Consider the following 14,521-nt stretch of genomic DNA (forward strand, 5'->3'; position numbering starts at 1 on the left):
CTGAAGGTACAAGGGAAGTGGAGCCCCAGTGCGGAAATGCTATCCATCCTGTTCTCTTAAATTACTTTTCAAAGGGCTTTCACTCAGCACCCGAAGACACGGTGGAAGGAAAAAAAAAAGCTTTCACTACACAGTAGTTTTAAAGGACTCTCAGAAGCATAGCAACCGTTCCTCACCTACTTCCAGTAGAAATCCCTTTAGAGACGTCAGAAAAAGCAGGCTGCTTAAACCTTTCAGTTTTCTTTTTACCATCTGTCTTTATTTTTCTTCCCCGAAACCAGCCATTTCTGACATAAAGACCGAACCAATTATGCCACCCAACAGTAAGCAAAAGGGAGTGAGGCAAAGTTCTGTTGCCTGGAATGCCAGTAACATTTCCGAAAGCAGAAATACTAGAGGCCAGCCACTTAGCAAAAGGGATGCAGAAGACCCATCAGCTGCTGGAGAAGAATTCTCAATCACACCCAGGCTTGTTGAGGAGAAATCAGCTGAACGGCAATTTATTCCTTATGGCGGTAGGATTCAAATGGCATCCACTCTTCCCCTATCTGCAGGGAAATGGAAATTACTTTTGTGGACATTCCAAATCTCAAGAAGAAGGGGTTATTTTCTATACTCTAGTCTGGGAATGCTACACGCGCACTTCGAAGGGGAATGCCAAGAGGTTCTTCGTCCCGGATGTAAGCATCACGGATGCGGAAGCCCGGGATGATACAGAGAGCACCGTCGGATTCCACCTAAAAATGCCTGATCAGAAACTTTACCAAGCATGGCCAATTCTTGGTTCTCTGAAGTTGACGGTCTCATTCCCAAACTGTCTACTACCATCGATGCCTCCTCCTGCTCTCTGCTCAGGTGGTCCTGGGCTATAAAACCTGGAGCCAGGTAGGCTGTCAGGGAAAAGACGAGACGGATGAATACATACGAAGGACAGAGAACAAAAAAGTCCATTGATCTCCAGAGCTAACTCATCAGTGGAAGCTCCAAGCTTCTTTTTTCATTACCAGCTCATCCCTCATTATAAGGCAGTGGTGCAAATTCCCAGGTGAAGAGAATAAGTCAACAAATTAGCCCTCTAAGGAGCCACCCTATGTCTACTCTGTACAGAGGCTGCAGGCCAGGCTTAAGAGGCTGCATGGATTCTGGAAGCAAGTTGAAACTGAAGTCAAAATCCTTATTATTAGTATTATCTTTCTGAACTGACATGTCTAACATTTGTGATTTGGGGAACTGGAAGAAGATTCTAATCTAAAGATTTCTAAAACTGTTTCCAAGGCTGCATTGTCTAAGTTAAATATCACACAAGCGCTTCTGGAGAGAACAGTTCCTCCAAACACTAAATTCAAAGGGCAGCTTCTCTCATGGTTCCTTACTATGCACTGCCTAACCCAATACACAACCTTTCAACTAATGGAATGTTACTCAGCCTTAAAAAGGAAGGAAATTCCAACACATGCCACGACACAGATGAACCTTGAGGGCAACGTGCTCAGTGAAGTCAGCCAGTCACAAGACAAATACTGAATGATTCCCTGGATACGAGGTCCCTAGTGCAGTCAGGTTCATAGAGACAGAAAGCAGAATGGGGGCTGCCAAGAGCTGGTAGGGGTGTAGGGCAGGGAGGTGGGGAGTTAGTGTTCAACAGTACAGCGTTTCTGCCTGGGAAGATGAAAGGTCTGGAGATAGAGGGTGGTGATGGCTGCACAGCATGGTGAATACACTCAATGCCACAGAACTACACACTTAAAAATAGTTAAAATGGTAAAATTTATGTTATGTATATTTTACCACATTTTTTTTTTTTAAACTTCTCCAGGTAGACTTTTTCCCTTTACTGAATTTTGGTAGTAGCCGAAGTCTTCTCATTTCTATGGTGATCTGTGGTGGAGGCTGAGGTGAAACGCTCTAAAATCAGAATGTGTGGGTCTGAGTGCAGGCTCTGCCCGTCATTAGCTGTGTGGCCGTGGGCAGGTTATTCTGACCCTCCACATGGCATCTTCATCTTTATAAAGGGAGCAGAATCAAGCAACTTCAGAGTTGGGGTGGGGATTAAGAGAGTGCAGTTGGGTGTGGCCGTCACAACAGTGCCTAGAGTGCAATAAGCACACAATAAATGTTGTCTCTGTCTTCCGGCTGAGCCTGTAATTAGCACTCCTAACTAATCCCAGGCTTTAACTTTCTCCATCACCTTCTAGGTCTGTCTGCTTGATTCTATCACATCTCTGTGAGTAACGGAGGGAGGTGGATAAATCCTTTTCTAATGAAAGAAAGACTTACAGAAAATTAGATTTTAAAAGGAAACTTCCTATGAGCAGCTGGAACAACCACACGGTGGCAGCACCGACACTGTCACGTGACAAAAGCCAGTTCCTCAAACATGGCGCCTCAGGTGGCTACACCAACTCCTAGGCCAAATGTGACACAAAAACGCATCAAGTGGTGAGGTGTGGACAAGGAATATAATGGAGTCATTTACTGCAACTCAGAAAAATATTTTCTTTCAAGTCTGTAAAAACTGGATAGGTCAAATGTGGGCTCAGACTAGAATATTTTTCATAGCTATAGTAAGAGTGTTTTGAGAAAGGTGACAACCACAACCAAATGAGTCTGCAAATACCACAACAGGACACACACCATGTAAACCTTGGAGCTGAGGGGAGATGAACAGGCACACAGGGGCGACGCAGACTCCTAAGCCAGTGCTGACGACAGCATGAGCAGGCTGCCTCTCCCCTTCCTGAGCTTCCCTCTCCAGGGCTCTCGGCTATGACTGGTTCTTTAATTCAGGGATGGGATGGGGCTAAGAGGCAGTGGGTCACCCTGACTAGATTATACGATCGACTGCAGACCTGGAGAAGGGAAACTGGCAAACACAGTTATTGCCAGCCAGCTACCAATGCACAGAGGATAGTCTACTCCTGGCATGGGGCAGACCACTAAGATTCATGTTATAATGCCCCATTACATGGAGAATATAACAGGAATATATGAGACATAAGTATCATTCTTGTAAGTATAGCCAAATTCTAAACAAAAATTGGCATGAATGTTACCATTTTAACTATATTCATACTAACCCCTTTTTTTTAACTTATTAAAAAACCATGTAAGTTATTGTCTAAACAGAAACATCTTTCCCAAAATATATTGGGTGGAACATGAGGACCATGGCATTCTCCTTGTTAATAAGGCAATGCGTCCTGATTGAATAAATTTGTGAACAGGTGTGTATGTATGTGTATCTATATATGTAAATGTTATATAAAATATATAAACTGAAATGCACTTACTTGTGTAGATATAAAAATACAACTGTATCATGTATAAAATGATGCATTTCTATATATATAGAATATCTATATCTATAGAATATAGATATAGATAAATATATAGTGTGTATATATATATCCCTTCTTGAGGGTGCACAGAAAGATAAAAATATAATAATACATAAAATATACCCTCTTAGGGAATCACAATAAGTATTAGAATATTAGAGGCTCTGAAAAAACCTTCAATTAAGAAACCCAATTAACTTAACCTTCCAAAATAGAATCTTCCTCCCACCCTGCACCTGTTACTGTCCCTGCACAAGTGTTTGGTGAAACAAAGTGGGAAGCCTTGATTCAGAAGGAAGCCTGCAATGGACACATGCAAAGCACAAAAAGTGGTCAATTCCAAATATGGGAATAGGGAAAGGAGGCAGCGAGGTGGTGGCAAGAAAAGAGGGAGAGCACACATAAGCAAAATTTACAAAAAAAAAAAAAAAAAAAAACAGGTCCAACTTCTCTTGGGAAGGATATACACAAAAAATTGCAACACTGGTGACTTAGAGAGAAAAATGATGTGCTGAGGAAGAAAAGGACATTTGCCATTTGATTTTTCTTTTAACCACACGCATGTATTTTTTTCTTCTGTGCTTTTCAAAATTCAAAATTCCTAAGTAATATATTCAATAGGGCTCAAATTTTGGGGCATTGAAAAGGGATACAGCAAGCCCTCTCATTCCTGTCTCAGCCAGCAGATGCCCTCCAGAAGGAATCAGTGCTATTAATTTCTTGTGTAGCCTCCCAGAGACATGTTATGTATTGACGAGCAAATACTTTTACGCCATTTTAATAGCAGTAGCATGTTATGCAGGCTCGCTGGCACTTTGTGTAACTTATTCCACCTTAATGCTATGTGTTAAGCCCTAAAGGCCTTGACACTCTTCCTGGCTGCACAGCGCTGCAGCCCCTGTCTGGGCTATAATACATTTAATCATGTCCCACTGGCAGCCTCTAGGTTTTGTGGTTGTTGCTTTTTAACAAACAATAATGGAGTGAAAAGTTTTCTACATTTGTTATTTCGAATTTCAGTGATCAGATCTGTAAAATACACTTCTGGGTATGGAATTGTAAGTTTTAATGTTGACAGATATTCTTGAATTGCCCTCCCAAGAGGCTGTATCAATTTAAATTATTACAGGACACCTGAAAGCACCCGTTTCCCCACTTTCACCAGGACGGTATTATCAAACTCTCTGATCTCTGATAATCTAATGAATGAAAAATGTACTGGTGTATTCTTATTGTGCATACCTCTATATGAGAGACAAAGCATCTTTTCATACATCTATTAGATAGGCAAATCTTTTTTTTTTTTTTTTTTTTTTTTTTTTTTGAGAGACAGTCTTGCTCTGTCGCCCAGGCTGGAGTGCAGTGGTGCAGTGGCACAATCTCGGCTCACTACAACCTCTGCCTCGTGGGTTCAGGTGACTCCTGTGCCACAGCCTCCTGCGTAGCTGGAATTACAGGTGCATGCCATCATGCTCGACTAATTTTTGTATTTTTAATAGAGACAGGGGTTCACCATGCTGGTCAGGCTGGTCTCGAACTCGTGACCTCAAGTGATCCTCCCACCTCAGCCTCCCAAAATGCTGGGATTACAGGTGTGAGTCGCTGCACCTGGCCAGCAATTTCATTTTCTATAAAATGTGTTCACATTCATTTTTCTATTGGGCTATTCATATTTCTTTCATATATCCCAAGGAATTCTTCAGATATTAGACAAATTAGCTCTCTTTCTGTGCTGCAAACTACAAATATTTTTCCTAATTTGCTATTTCTCTTGAATTTGTTTATAGGTTTTGCCATGCAGGATGTGTATATGAGAGAGAGAGAGAGAGAGAAAGAGAGAGTGAGTAAGAGAGAGAGACTGAGAGAGAGAGAGAGAGTGTATGTGTGTGTGTGTGTGTGTGTGAATTTAATTTTTTCTTTATGGATTCTGGGTTTTCAAATAAATTATTTAAAAATATTCCAAAACCATCTGGGCACGGTGGCTCATGCCTATAGTCCCAGCACTTTAGGAGGCCGGGGTGAGCAGATGACCTGAGGTCAGGAGTTTGAGACCAGCCTGGCCAACATGGTGAAACTTCGTCTCTATTGAAAATACAAAAAATTAGCTGGGTGTGATGGCACGTGCCTTTAATCCCAGCTACTCGGGAGGTTGAGGCAGAGAATCCCTTGAACGCGGAAGGCGGAGGTTGCAGTGATTGTGAGATTGCGCCACTGCACTCCAGCCTGGGTGACAGAGCGAGATTCCATCTCAAAAAAATAAATAAATAAAATGTTCTAAAACCAAGGTATCTGGGAAGGTGGTGGCTGTTACGGACGGAATGCTTGTGTCTCCCTAAAATTCCTATGTTGAAATCATTCCCCCTAGGGTATTAGGAGGTGTAGTCTTGGGGAGGTAATTAGGATTACATGAGGTCATGAGGGTGCAGCCCTTATGAATGGGATCTGAGTAGTACCCTATTAAGAATACTGAGAGAGCTTCCTTCTGGCTCTGCCATGTGAAGACTGAGAAGACGGCCATCTACGAATCAGGAAGCTGGCCATCCCCAGACACCAAACCTGCAGACACCTGGATCTTGGGCTCCAGACTGAGAAATAAATGTTCGTTGTTGAGGTCATCCAGTTTATAGTATTCTGTTCTAGCAATCTGAGATAACTAAGAATGTAGAGGCACAGTTTTTTAATCTCTCAGTCTCCTCTGAAAAGAGACAGAATGATTGATTCATAACAGCACTATTCACCACAGCCTAAGGTGGTAGCAACTTATTCATCGACAGATAAATAAGTAAACAAAATGTGGTAGGTACATACAACGGAATATTATTCTGCCTTAAAAAGGAAGAAGATTCTTCCGTGCTGCAACATGGATGAACCCTGAGGACATGCTGCTAAGAGAAATAAGCCAGTCACAGAAGGACAAATATTGTATGACTATACTTCTGTGAGGTTCCTAGAGTAGTCAAATTCATAGAGACAGAAGTAGAAGTGGGGACTGCCTGGGCCGGGTGCAGAGGGAATGGGTGGGCATATAGTGGGAAGGGGGAGGTGACTTTGCAGGCTCCAATTTGCCATGTGTGCCAACATGGAGAAATCTGACATAAAAGAAATCTGTATGCTTTGAGCCTCTAAGCAAACAGATCAAGTCACTACAAGGGAAAGAAACCCAGATTGTCATCAGATTTTACACTGCAACTCTATCATGGTAGAACATATTTAGGTTCCTCACTGAAAGATAAGACGAGTGGAGGACTTTGTATCCAGCCAAACTGGCCCTCAAGGATAAAGTCTGCAATGAACTGTCACTGTCATCAAGAAGCACAAACTCAAGAGACAGTGTCCCCATATTCCTACTGTGAAATATCTCCCAGAGGACTGCTTTAGAAAACCAAAATGACTGGAAAGACATCAACAGAAAATTTGATGGTGAGCATTCAACACATATTTGTCCACAGAACTAAGAGACCAAATAGCATACGGAAGGCTCGATGCTCTCAAGAAGTACAGACAATACAACCATCAACAAATAGGGAAGAATGAGAGGTTATACAAAAAAGATGAGACGCTTGCTGACTGCCTTCCGGGTACCGGCTGGGAATTGAGGGCTATTCCTCCAGAGCAGATGCTGAGGAACACAGGGGAAGAGTGATGAAGACGTTACTGGCTAATTTCAAACGCAGCTCCAAGTGGGGAGGCAACAGACAATAGAAACCCTCCCAAAAAAGAGAACGTAAAGGAATTTTCTAAGGTGGATAATATTAAGGTAACCATTAGAACAAAAAAATACAACACAAATACACCAAAAGACAGAAAAGAAGGGAGGAAGACAGAGACACACAGAGGGACAGTGGGAAGAAGGAAGGGAAAGAAAATGAGGGGGGCAGAAAGGGAGGTGGGGGGGGGAGCGGGGGAGAGAGAGAGACAGAGAAAGAACATGCAAATAAAACAGACCACACAGTAAAAGGAGGGAGGCAGTGAATAGAGTGAAGGAGAGAAACTGAGTTTAGACTTCTTTGAATATACTTTGTTTTACTGATTTGACTTTTGAGCTCTGTAAATATTTTAGATAATTATAAAACAAATTAAATTTTAAAAAGCAATCCCCAAAAAAATCAAGTCAAATGAAACAAATGAACCTAACTACATATATAAGAGCTGGTGGCAGAACCACACAGAGGAGAACTACCCCACGTGACATTAAAACAGTAATTTGAGTGTACAGCCTAGCGAGATTTTCCCTAAGGATAAAAAAAAAAAAAAAAAAGCAGAGCAAAAACATTCATTGGACGAGTGTGGAAACATGAGCACTGACCAGACACCCAGCACACAAAGGAATCAGTGATGATTTGGGGCAGTGACGACAATCGTACTGTGGTTACATTTCAAAGAGCATCAGTGCCTTTAGAGACATGTATTAAAATGTTTTTAGATGAAATGGAAAAAAAAAATCTATCAGAGCTCAAGCTTAAATATAAACACTATCCATATTGTGTGATAGAAATGAAGTAATATTTTGTGTGTGACACAAACCTTTGTCTATAGAGCAGGATGTCCCTTCACTGTCCCTTATTTTAAATACAGCATTCTAAACTGTAATATAATTTAAGGCCTGTTTTCTAAAGTTCTGAACAACCCTTTTGGCTCGAAGAAATGATCCTTAATCCCAGCCCCACAGTCCAACTTCTTGACAAACCCCTTGCTAATTCAGAACTCAGAGAAGCGAAACCAGCCCTTGCTTTAAATGAAGGGAAAGGAGTGCAACGGTGAAGAAGTCTACTGAGCTCAAGCTTCTCGTCCTTCCCCTTCCTGATTTCTTTAAGCTTGGGGTCTAGCACGTGGTCACAAGCACTCTAAGACTAAAAGAAGCAATGTACTTAACCAGATGAGCTGAATCTAATCCTTTAAAACATACACATTTATGAAAAGTCATTTCTAAACCTTTTTTTTTGCATCAATATTGTTTTATTGTTTAAGGTTTCCATTTCAAACGAAAACCCAGTGCTGTCAATCCATTATACCACAGCTCTGCTGAAGTCCAGTTGGAAGCTCTGAATTACTCATTCATTCTTTCCTTGGTATTAGAAGGAAAGAACCTACCCAGGACCTAGGGGAGGGAGAAGCGTGGAGCTGAGGGGTGAACTGATAAATGGTATGGGCCGTAAATCGCAGGTGCATGGGGTAATAAGTCCTTAGCTCTGCCCAGAGGAAAGGGAAGGCTTAGTGAAGAGGAGATATTTAAGCGATGTATCAAAACCATTTTATCAAGTAGAGACGTACACTCCAGTAATTGCAGGGTAAAGGGCCCCACGGGGAGTGCCAGCCTGACTTAGCCAGCCTGATGTCCAGAGGCATGGCTGATCTGCGCTGCCATGTCTTGTCTGTGAAATGAGGACAATGGTACCAGCCATGACCGAATGCTTTTGAGGGTTAAAACAACAAATGTTTTTAGATGCCTTGCAGGGTTCCTGACATATCATCGGGCTCACTGCCCGTTTGTTCTCTTTGTCTTCCACCCTTTGAGGCAGAAATGTAGAATGTAGGAATGTGCTTCACAGGAGTGTGTGTAAGTGTGTGTAAAAGACAAGGAGGCCACAGAAGAGGGTGGGGTCAGCCAAGCTTCAAGGCTGTGGACTTGACCTGGGCAACGAGATGCCCACTAAAGTATTCTAAGCAAAGGACTTGGTCCGTAATTGAGAAAGATCATTTCCATAGTTGCATGGAAGATGGACTGCAATCACACATGGAGGCTGTTAAAAACGCGGGCAAAAGTGAGCATGGTCTGAATACCAGCAGTAACAATGGGAACTGAGAATAATGGGTGAACTCGAGATAATTCTGAGGGTGTATTTCCAGGGCAGGAGATAGGAGCTTGCAGTAATACAGGGAGAAGCGGGAAGCAGGTTAGAAAAGAAACAAAACAAAACAAAAAACCCTGAGATATCAGACAGGAGAACAAGATGACTACTATCACCTAATACTGACTGTGTAGCTCTACTCTGGCAAAAAGCATAGGGAAAAAAAGAGCAAAAATCAGATAAAGGGCATTGAAAGCCTCTGTAAGAAAATGTTAACACGCTTAAAATGTGCACATGGTGTGTGTGCAAGGAGGGAATACTCCACAGTGGCAGCTGTGGAAACCTTGGAACGTGGCCCCCCTGGACTTCCACACATCCACCGAGGGCAGCTCGCAGGAGAGGAGCAGGGGCTGAGAGTGCGCGCGGCAGTGGCAGGCCTGCGACTGGCGATCTGCCTCTGGTCTGCACCTTCCCCTCCAGGGCACCAGAAGCTCAGCAGCTTTCTTCTTTTTGCCTTTGCTGCCCCCTGCTGAACGCTAGTAGATCAGTCTCACTCAAAAGAGGAACAAAGATGAAAAGTTTATCAACGTTTAAACGTAGAAAAGAGGTCCTGTCCGCCTTCACAGCCCACAACCATAAATCACACATCCCGTCTTTCACTTTCAGAATCTACCCTTTGCTGCATAAAGCACCTGAGGCCAAAGAGCATTTCATTCCACAACAATCACACTGTCGTCTCTAAAATCTGACCAACATTATTAAGAACTTTTTATTATTAATTTAGATATTCATACGAAGCACACAAACATATCAACATTATGTTTTGTTCCCCTCAAATACACAGTAACCTGAACAACCTAACAACTCATCAAGTAATAGTTTTTAGGAGACCCGATTTATATCAATTGCATTTGCTCTACCAACTATATTTAAAATGAGTGTTTCTCAAGTGCGTTAAAAATGTTCTCCTAAGGAAATCAACTAGATGGGGTTCCTACAATATCAACTTAGTTGGTAAAATGGTTATCGATATGGTTACAGTAAATCTATAGTAAATAGATTTACAGTATTACTAATCTATAGTAACGCTTTTCCTATAGATGATAGAAATCTAAACTTTAATTCAACAACTTCCTGACAAATACAAATTCTAAATTCGGAGACAAATTAATCTGACTTCACTCTTTTGCTTTATAAGAACTGTGTTCTTGATCCTTCTCTGAAGGTCCACGGAAGAGGAAAGTTGATTAGAAATACAAGCCCATACCTAAAGTAGCAGAATTAAGTCAGAAGTTGGAAGCCTGACTTCTCCACTGCTGGCAGTGCCTTCTTAGTCACAAGCTGTTCGACCGCCCGAAAGCCTGTTTCCTTATCTATACAATGTGGATTTGTGGAGAAAATTAAACAACAGATATAAAAGCGGTGTGTACGGCCCGGTACACAGGAAGGGCCGATGCACGTTAGTTACATCTGAATGTCCTCTAACTGGTGACTTAGAGGCATATTTCTGTGACCAGTTAATTACAAACCTGAAATTTGTCCTTCGGAATGTTCCTCCGGGCTCCTTTTGCTAAAACCAAAGCCTCTTCCACTCTGCGGCTTGCTAGGAGATCCTGTATTTGTTTTTCCAAAGGTAATGGAACCAAGATGTAAACTCCTTTACTTGTGGCAACGATCACTCTTCCTGGGAAGAAATTGAGCATTGTCGGAAAGAGAGAAAACATACTGCCTGCAAAAAACCACAACTGCTACCCCAAACTGGATCATTACCTGATTTGTTGAACAATTTCCCCCGAGTTTTCTCAAAGGAATTCCTACAACAATTATAAATTATAATGCTTTTATTTTTCCCACACTGTCAACTGTCAGAAAAGGGCAAACTCTTACTATGACATTTCCAAAGAATAACATCTTGGTTTTTTTTGCCTTTTTTTTTTTTAATTGAGAAATGCTGGTAAATGTAAAATCAGTGTCGTAAACACATGATACATAGCCCATTGAAGATGGAGAGTGCAATCAGGGAACATTATCAATAAGAATACACACCATTTTTAAAACATTCTTTTCCCTCCAAGTTAGTTTACATAAAATTAAAATGTTAATGTGATATTTCGAAGCATGAGATAATATTTCATCCTCATTTGCCAACCAGAAATACCTCCAAAGTCTTGCCATTAATATTTTCATCTCCCCACAGTCCTGCACGTTAACCTGGCCCACTGCCATTGTCATTTTACCTGTGAGCCCCTCCACAGGTAGTCTGTGGAAGAGTCAGAACTGCGGTCCTAGACGAGCTCCTACTACTAAGCTTCCAAATTAAATTTGGTTCCCTTCTGCAGAAACTTTCAGCTAAGCACCACCTGTTTACAGGAAACAATCTAACTCTTTCTATCTTCTGTAGCACAACTAAGGCAGTTTTTCTCATTCCCAAATGACATTCTGTCCCTCCTCTGCCTGGAGTCATTTTTCCCAGGAAGCCTCCCTGTGTTCCCACCCTGGGCGGGTTACATCCTCCTCCTCTGTGTGTCCACCACACCCTGAGCCCGCCTCTACCACTCAACAGGCACCGCACCACAATATTGCTCTGTGTGTGACCCCAGCGCAGGCACCGGAGCCCCACTGGAATTAACCCACTCAATGGCAGGAACTCGGAGCCTTCTTATCTCCTGTAAGCATCTGTAAGACAGCACTTGGCACAGCGAGGGTACTAAAATCCTTCGTTTGGTGAACTAAAATCCTTAAGTGGCAAATGCAACGCGTACATCTAGATTCGTTCTCGGTTGGAAGAAACTATGATAAAAGCCATTCTTAGGTCAATTGGGGAAATCTGAATATTGGCAGGACAGGAGATGGTATCATAAATTAATGTGAATTTTTTTCAGGAGTGAAAATGGCATTGTGATTTTGTAGGAAAATGCCCTTATTCTTGGGAGATGTGTGTGAAAGAATTTTGGGATTAAATATCATGATATCTTCCTCTTACTTTCAAATGGCTCAGCAAAATGGTAACAAGTATTGAATCTAGGTGAAAGGTTCCTGGTGGTTTACTTTGTCTCTCTTACCACTTTTCGGAATGCTTCCAAGTGTTCAAAATAAAACTGAGGAAAAGTAGAGTAAATTCTTCAAGTGGCTCACCATACACACGAAATGAAATCCCTCTTGCCTCCGCCTCCCCGATTACCCTGGTCTGCTGCAGCCTCAGGTCACGCTGCCCCTTCACACACACCATGCACTACGGTCACAGTAAACTGCTTGTGTGGCCTGAAGCCCACAGTACCCTCTTTAACGGATTCGCATACACCTTTCTCTGTACCAGAAGGTGCTTTCACACAGTATCTGCTTGGCTGACTCCTACGCATCCTCAAAGGTTTGGCTAAAACAGCACCTCCTTCAGGAAGTCCTCCCTGCTATCTCTAGGAAATACTTTCTCCTCTGCTCTCACAATGGGCCTTATTCCATCGTGATCACGCTTTTATGCTGCCATAACTATTTGTTTAAATGTCTGTCTCCCCACTAACTGTGCAGCCCCTGAAGCACAGAGGCTGTACTGGAGTCATCTGTGTATCTTCTATGCCTAGCGCAAGGCCCAATTCCTAAATGATATTCACTGAAGAAATATCACAAAAGAGTTAAGGAAATTTCACTAAGACTTCTATGTGAATGAGTACCTTCAAAGTCCTGTAGGATGTGGCCCTCCTTAAAGGGCAGGGTCTGCTTCTGTTGCTGATCCAACATGCTGTGGACTGTGATGAATTCGTCATCGAGCGCTATGACGTATGGGAAGGACACAGCCGCCCCAATCACGTTCTCCGACCAGTGCACGGGGGCGCGCTGGGATATCCCTGCGACTGTGGCAAACATGCCTAGAAGTAAAAAGAAAGAGTTAGGTGGGCTTCCGAATAAGCATGGTGTCTTTTTCCTGTAGCTACGTCTAGATGCAGAACGTCCCCTGCCCGCCAGCAATTTTCTTGTACGGTCTTGTATTTCAAGAAAGGAAAAATAATATAATATGTTGTATGTGTGAAGAGCCCTACAGGAATTTATTTCTGTGAAGAGAACTACCTTACCCAGAATGTACATCTGATATTTACTTCCGATTCAAAATGAGGTTGTAATAATATTACCACAAACTTAGTAAAATAAAAAATAAAAAATAAAATAGGCCAGATGTGGTGGCTCAGGCCTGTTATCCCAACATGTTGGGAGACCAAGGAGGGCAGATGGTGCTTGAGCTCAGGAGTTGGAGACTAGCCTGGGCAACACAGCAAAACCTCAGCCCTACAAAATATATAAAAATTAGCCAGTTGTGGTGGTGCACGCCTGTAGTCTCAGCTACTCGGGAGGCTAAGGTGAGAAGAACACTTGAGCCCTGAAGGTCAAGGCTGCAGTGAGCCATGATCATGCCACTGTACTCCAGCCTGGGCGACAGAGTGAGAGCCTGTCTAAAAATAAATAAATAAAATAAAACGAAATAAAATAAAAATGAGGTTAAAAATACATTTCCATATAAGCCACATGACGATTTATAAAGCATGTGTCCTCACGTGAGGACAAAGTGACTTTCAAATAGGGTGCGATCCTGAGGATTCTGCTCAAAGAACATGCTCTAGACAGCACAACTCTCATGGTCACATGGACACCACCACCATCGCCCAGCCTCACCATGAAGGTCTAACAGGGTCCCTGCATTTACCTGCTCACGGCTGAACATTGCCCAACCAGAGAACTATGCAGTACAGAGGCCCTGATGATTGTTTTTAAAATAAAAGGGGCAAGGGCCTGGGGCAGTGGTGCGTGTCTATAATCCAAGCTACTTGGGAGGCTGACACAGGAAGATTGTTTGAGCCCAGAAGTTCAAAACCAGCCTGGGCAACATAGTGAGACCCCATCTCAAAAAGCACTGTCATAGGACAGTGCTTTAAACCACAGGTTTAAAGTCTGGTGTTTACTATGCCATAGACAGAATCTGTATATAGGTACGGTGTGAGAGGTGTTACAAGTGATCTTCCAATTTGCTTATAATTGTGCCAGTTACAAGCAGAACAAAACTTAAGAAGGTTGGTTCATTTAGCCTGATGCCCATGTAGCTGAGACACAGCGCATCATAAAGATTATCGACTATATTTCCCATCAGTCCTAACACTACAACCAACAAAGGATGATAATGGAGTACAATCGTTTTTTTTGAGACAGAGTCTCAGTCTGTTGCCCAGGCTGGAGTGCAGTGGCACTATTTTGGCTCACTGCAACCTCTGCCTCCTGGGTTCAAACGATTCTCCTGCCTCAGCCTCCCGAGTAGCTGGGATTACAGGCATGCACCACCACGCCTGGCTAATTTTTATATTTTTAGTAGAGACAGGGTTTCGCCATGTTGGCCAGGCTGGTCTCCAACTC

The 14,521-nt window shown here is 42.6% G+C and overlaps 2 protein-coding genes across 2 annotated transcripts in view; one reads left to right on the forward strand and one right to left on the reverse strand.

Moving 5' to 3' along the window:
• ECRG4 (ECRG4 augurin precursor) overlaps window positions 1–14,521 on the forward strand; it is a 903,650-nt gene that overhangs the window by 118,213 nt on the left and 770,916 nt on the right. The gene's annotated exons all lie outside the window — the stretch shown is intronic.
• TGFBRAP1 (transforming growth factor beta receptor associated protein 1) overlaps window positions 1–14,521 on the reverse strand; it is a 41,439-nt gene that overhangs the window by 19,960 nt on the left and 6,958 nt on the right. Inside the window, exons 2-3 of the mRNA XM_050754192.1 lie at window positions 12,796–12,990; window positions 10,657–10,811 (exon numbers count right to left, since the gene is read on the reverse strand). Of these exons, the coding sequence (XP_050610149.1) occupies window positions 10,657–10,811; window positions 12,796–12,990 (350 nt within the window). The remainder of the gene's footprint in view (window positions 1–10,656; window positions 10,812–12,795; window positions 12,991–14,521) is intronic.

Source organism: Macaca thibetana, chromosome 13, assembly GCF_024542745.1.
Source record: "Macaca thibetana thibetana isolate TM-01 chromosome 13, ASM2454274v1, whole genome shotgun sequence".
NCBI classification, from domain to species: domain Eukaryota; kingdom Metazoa; phylum Chordata; class Mammalia; order Primates; family Cercopithecidae; genus Macaca; species Macaca thibetana.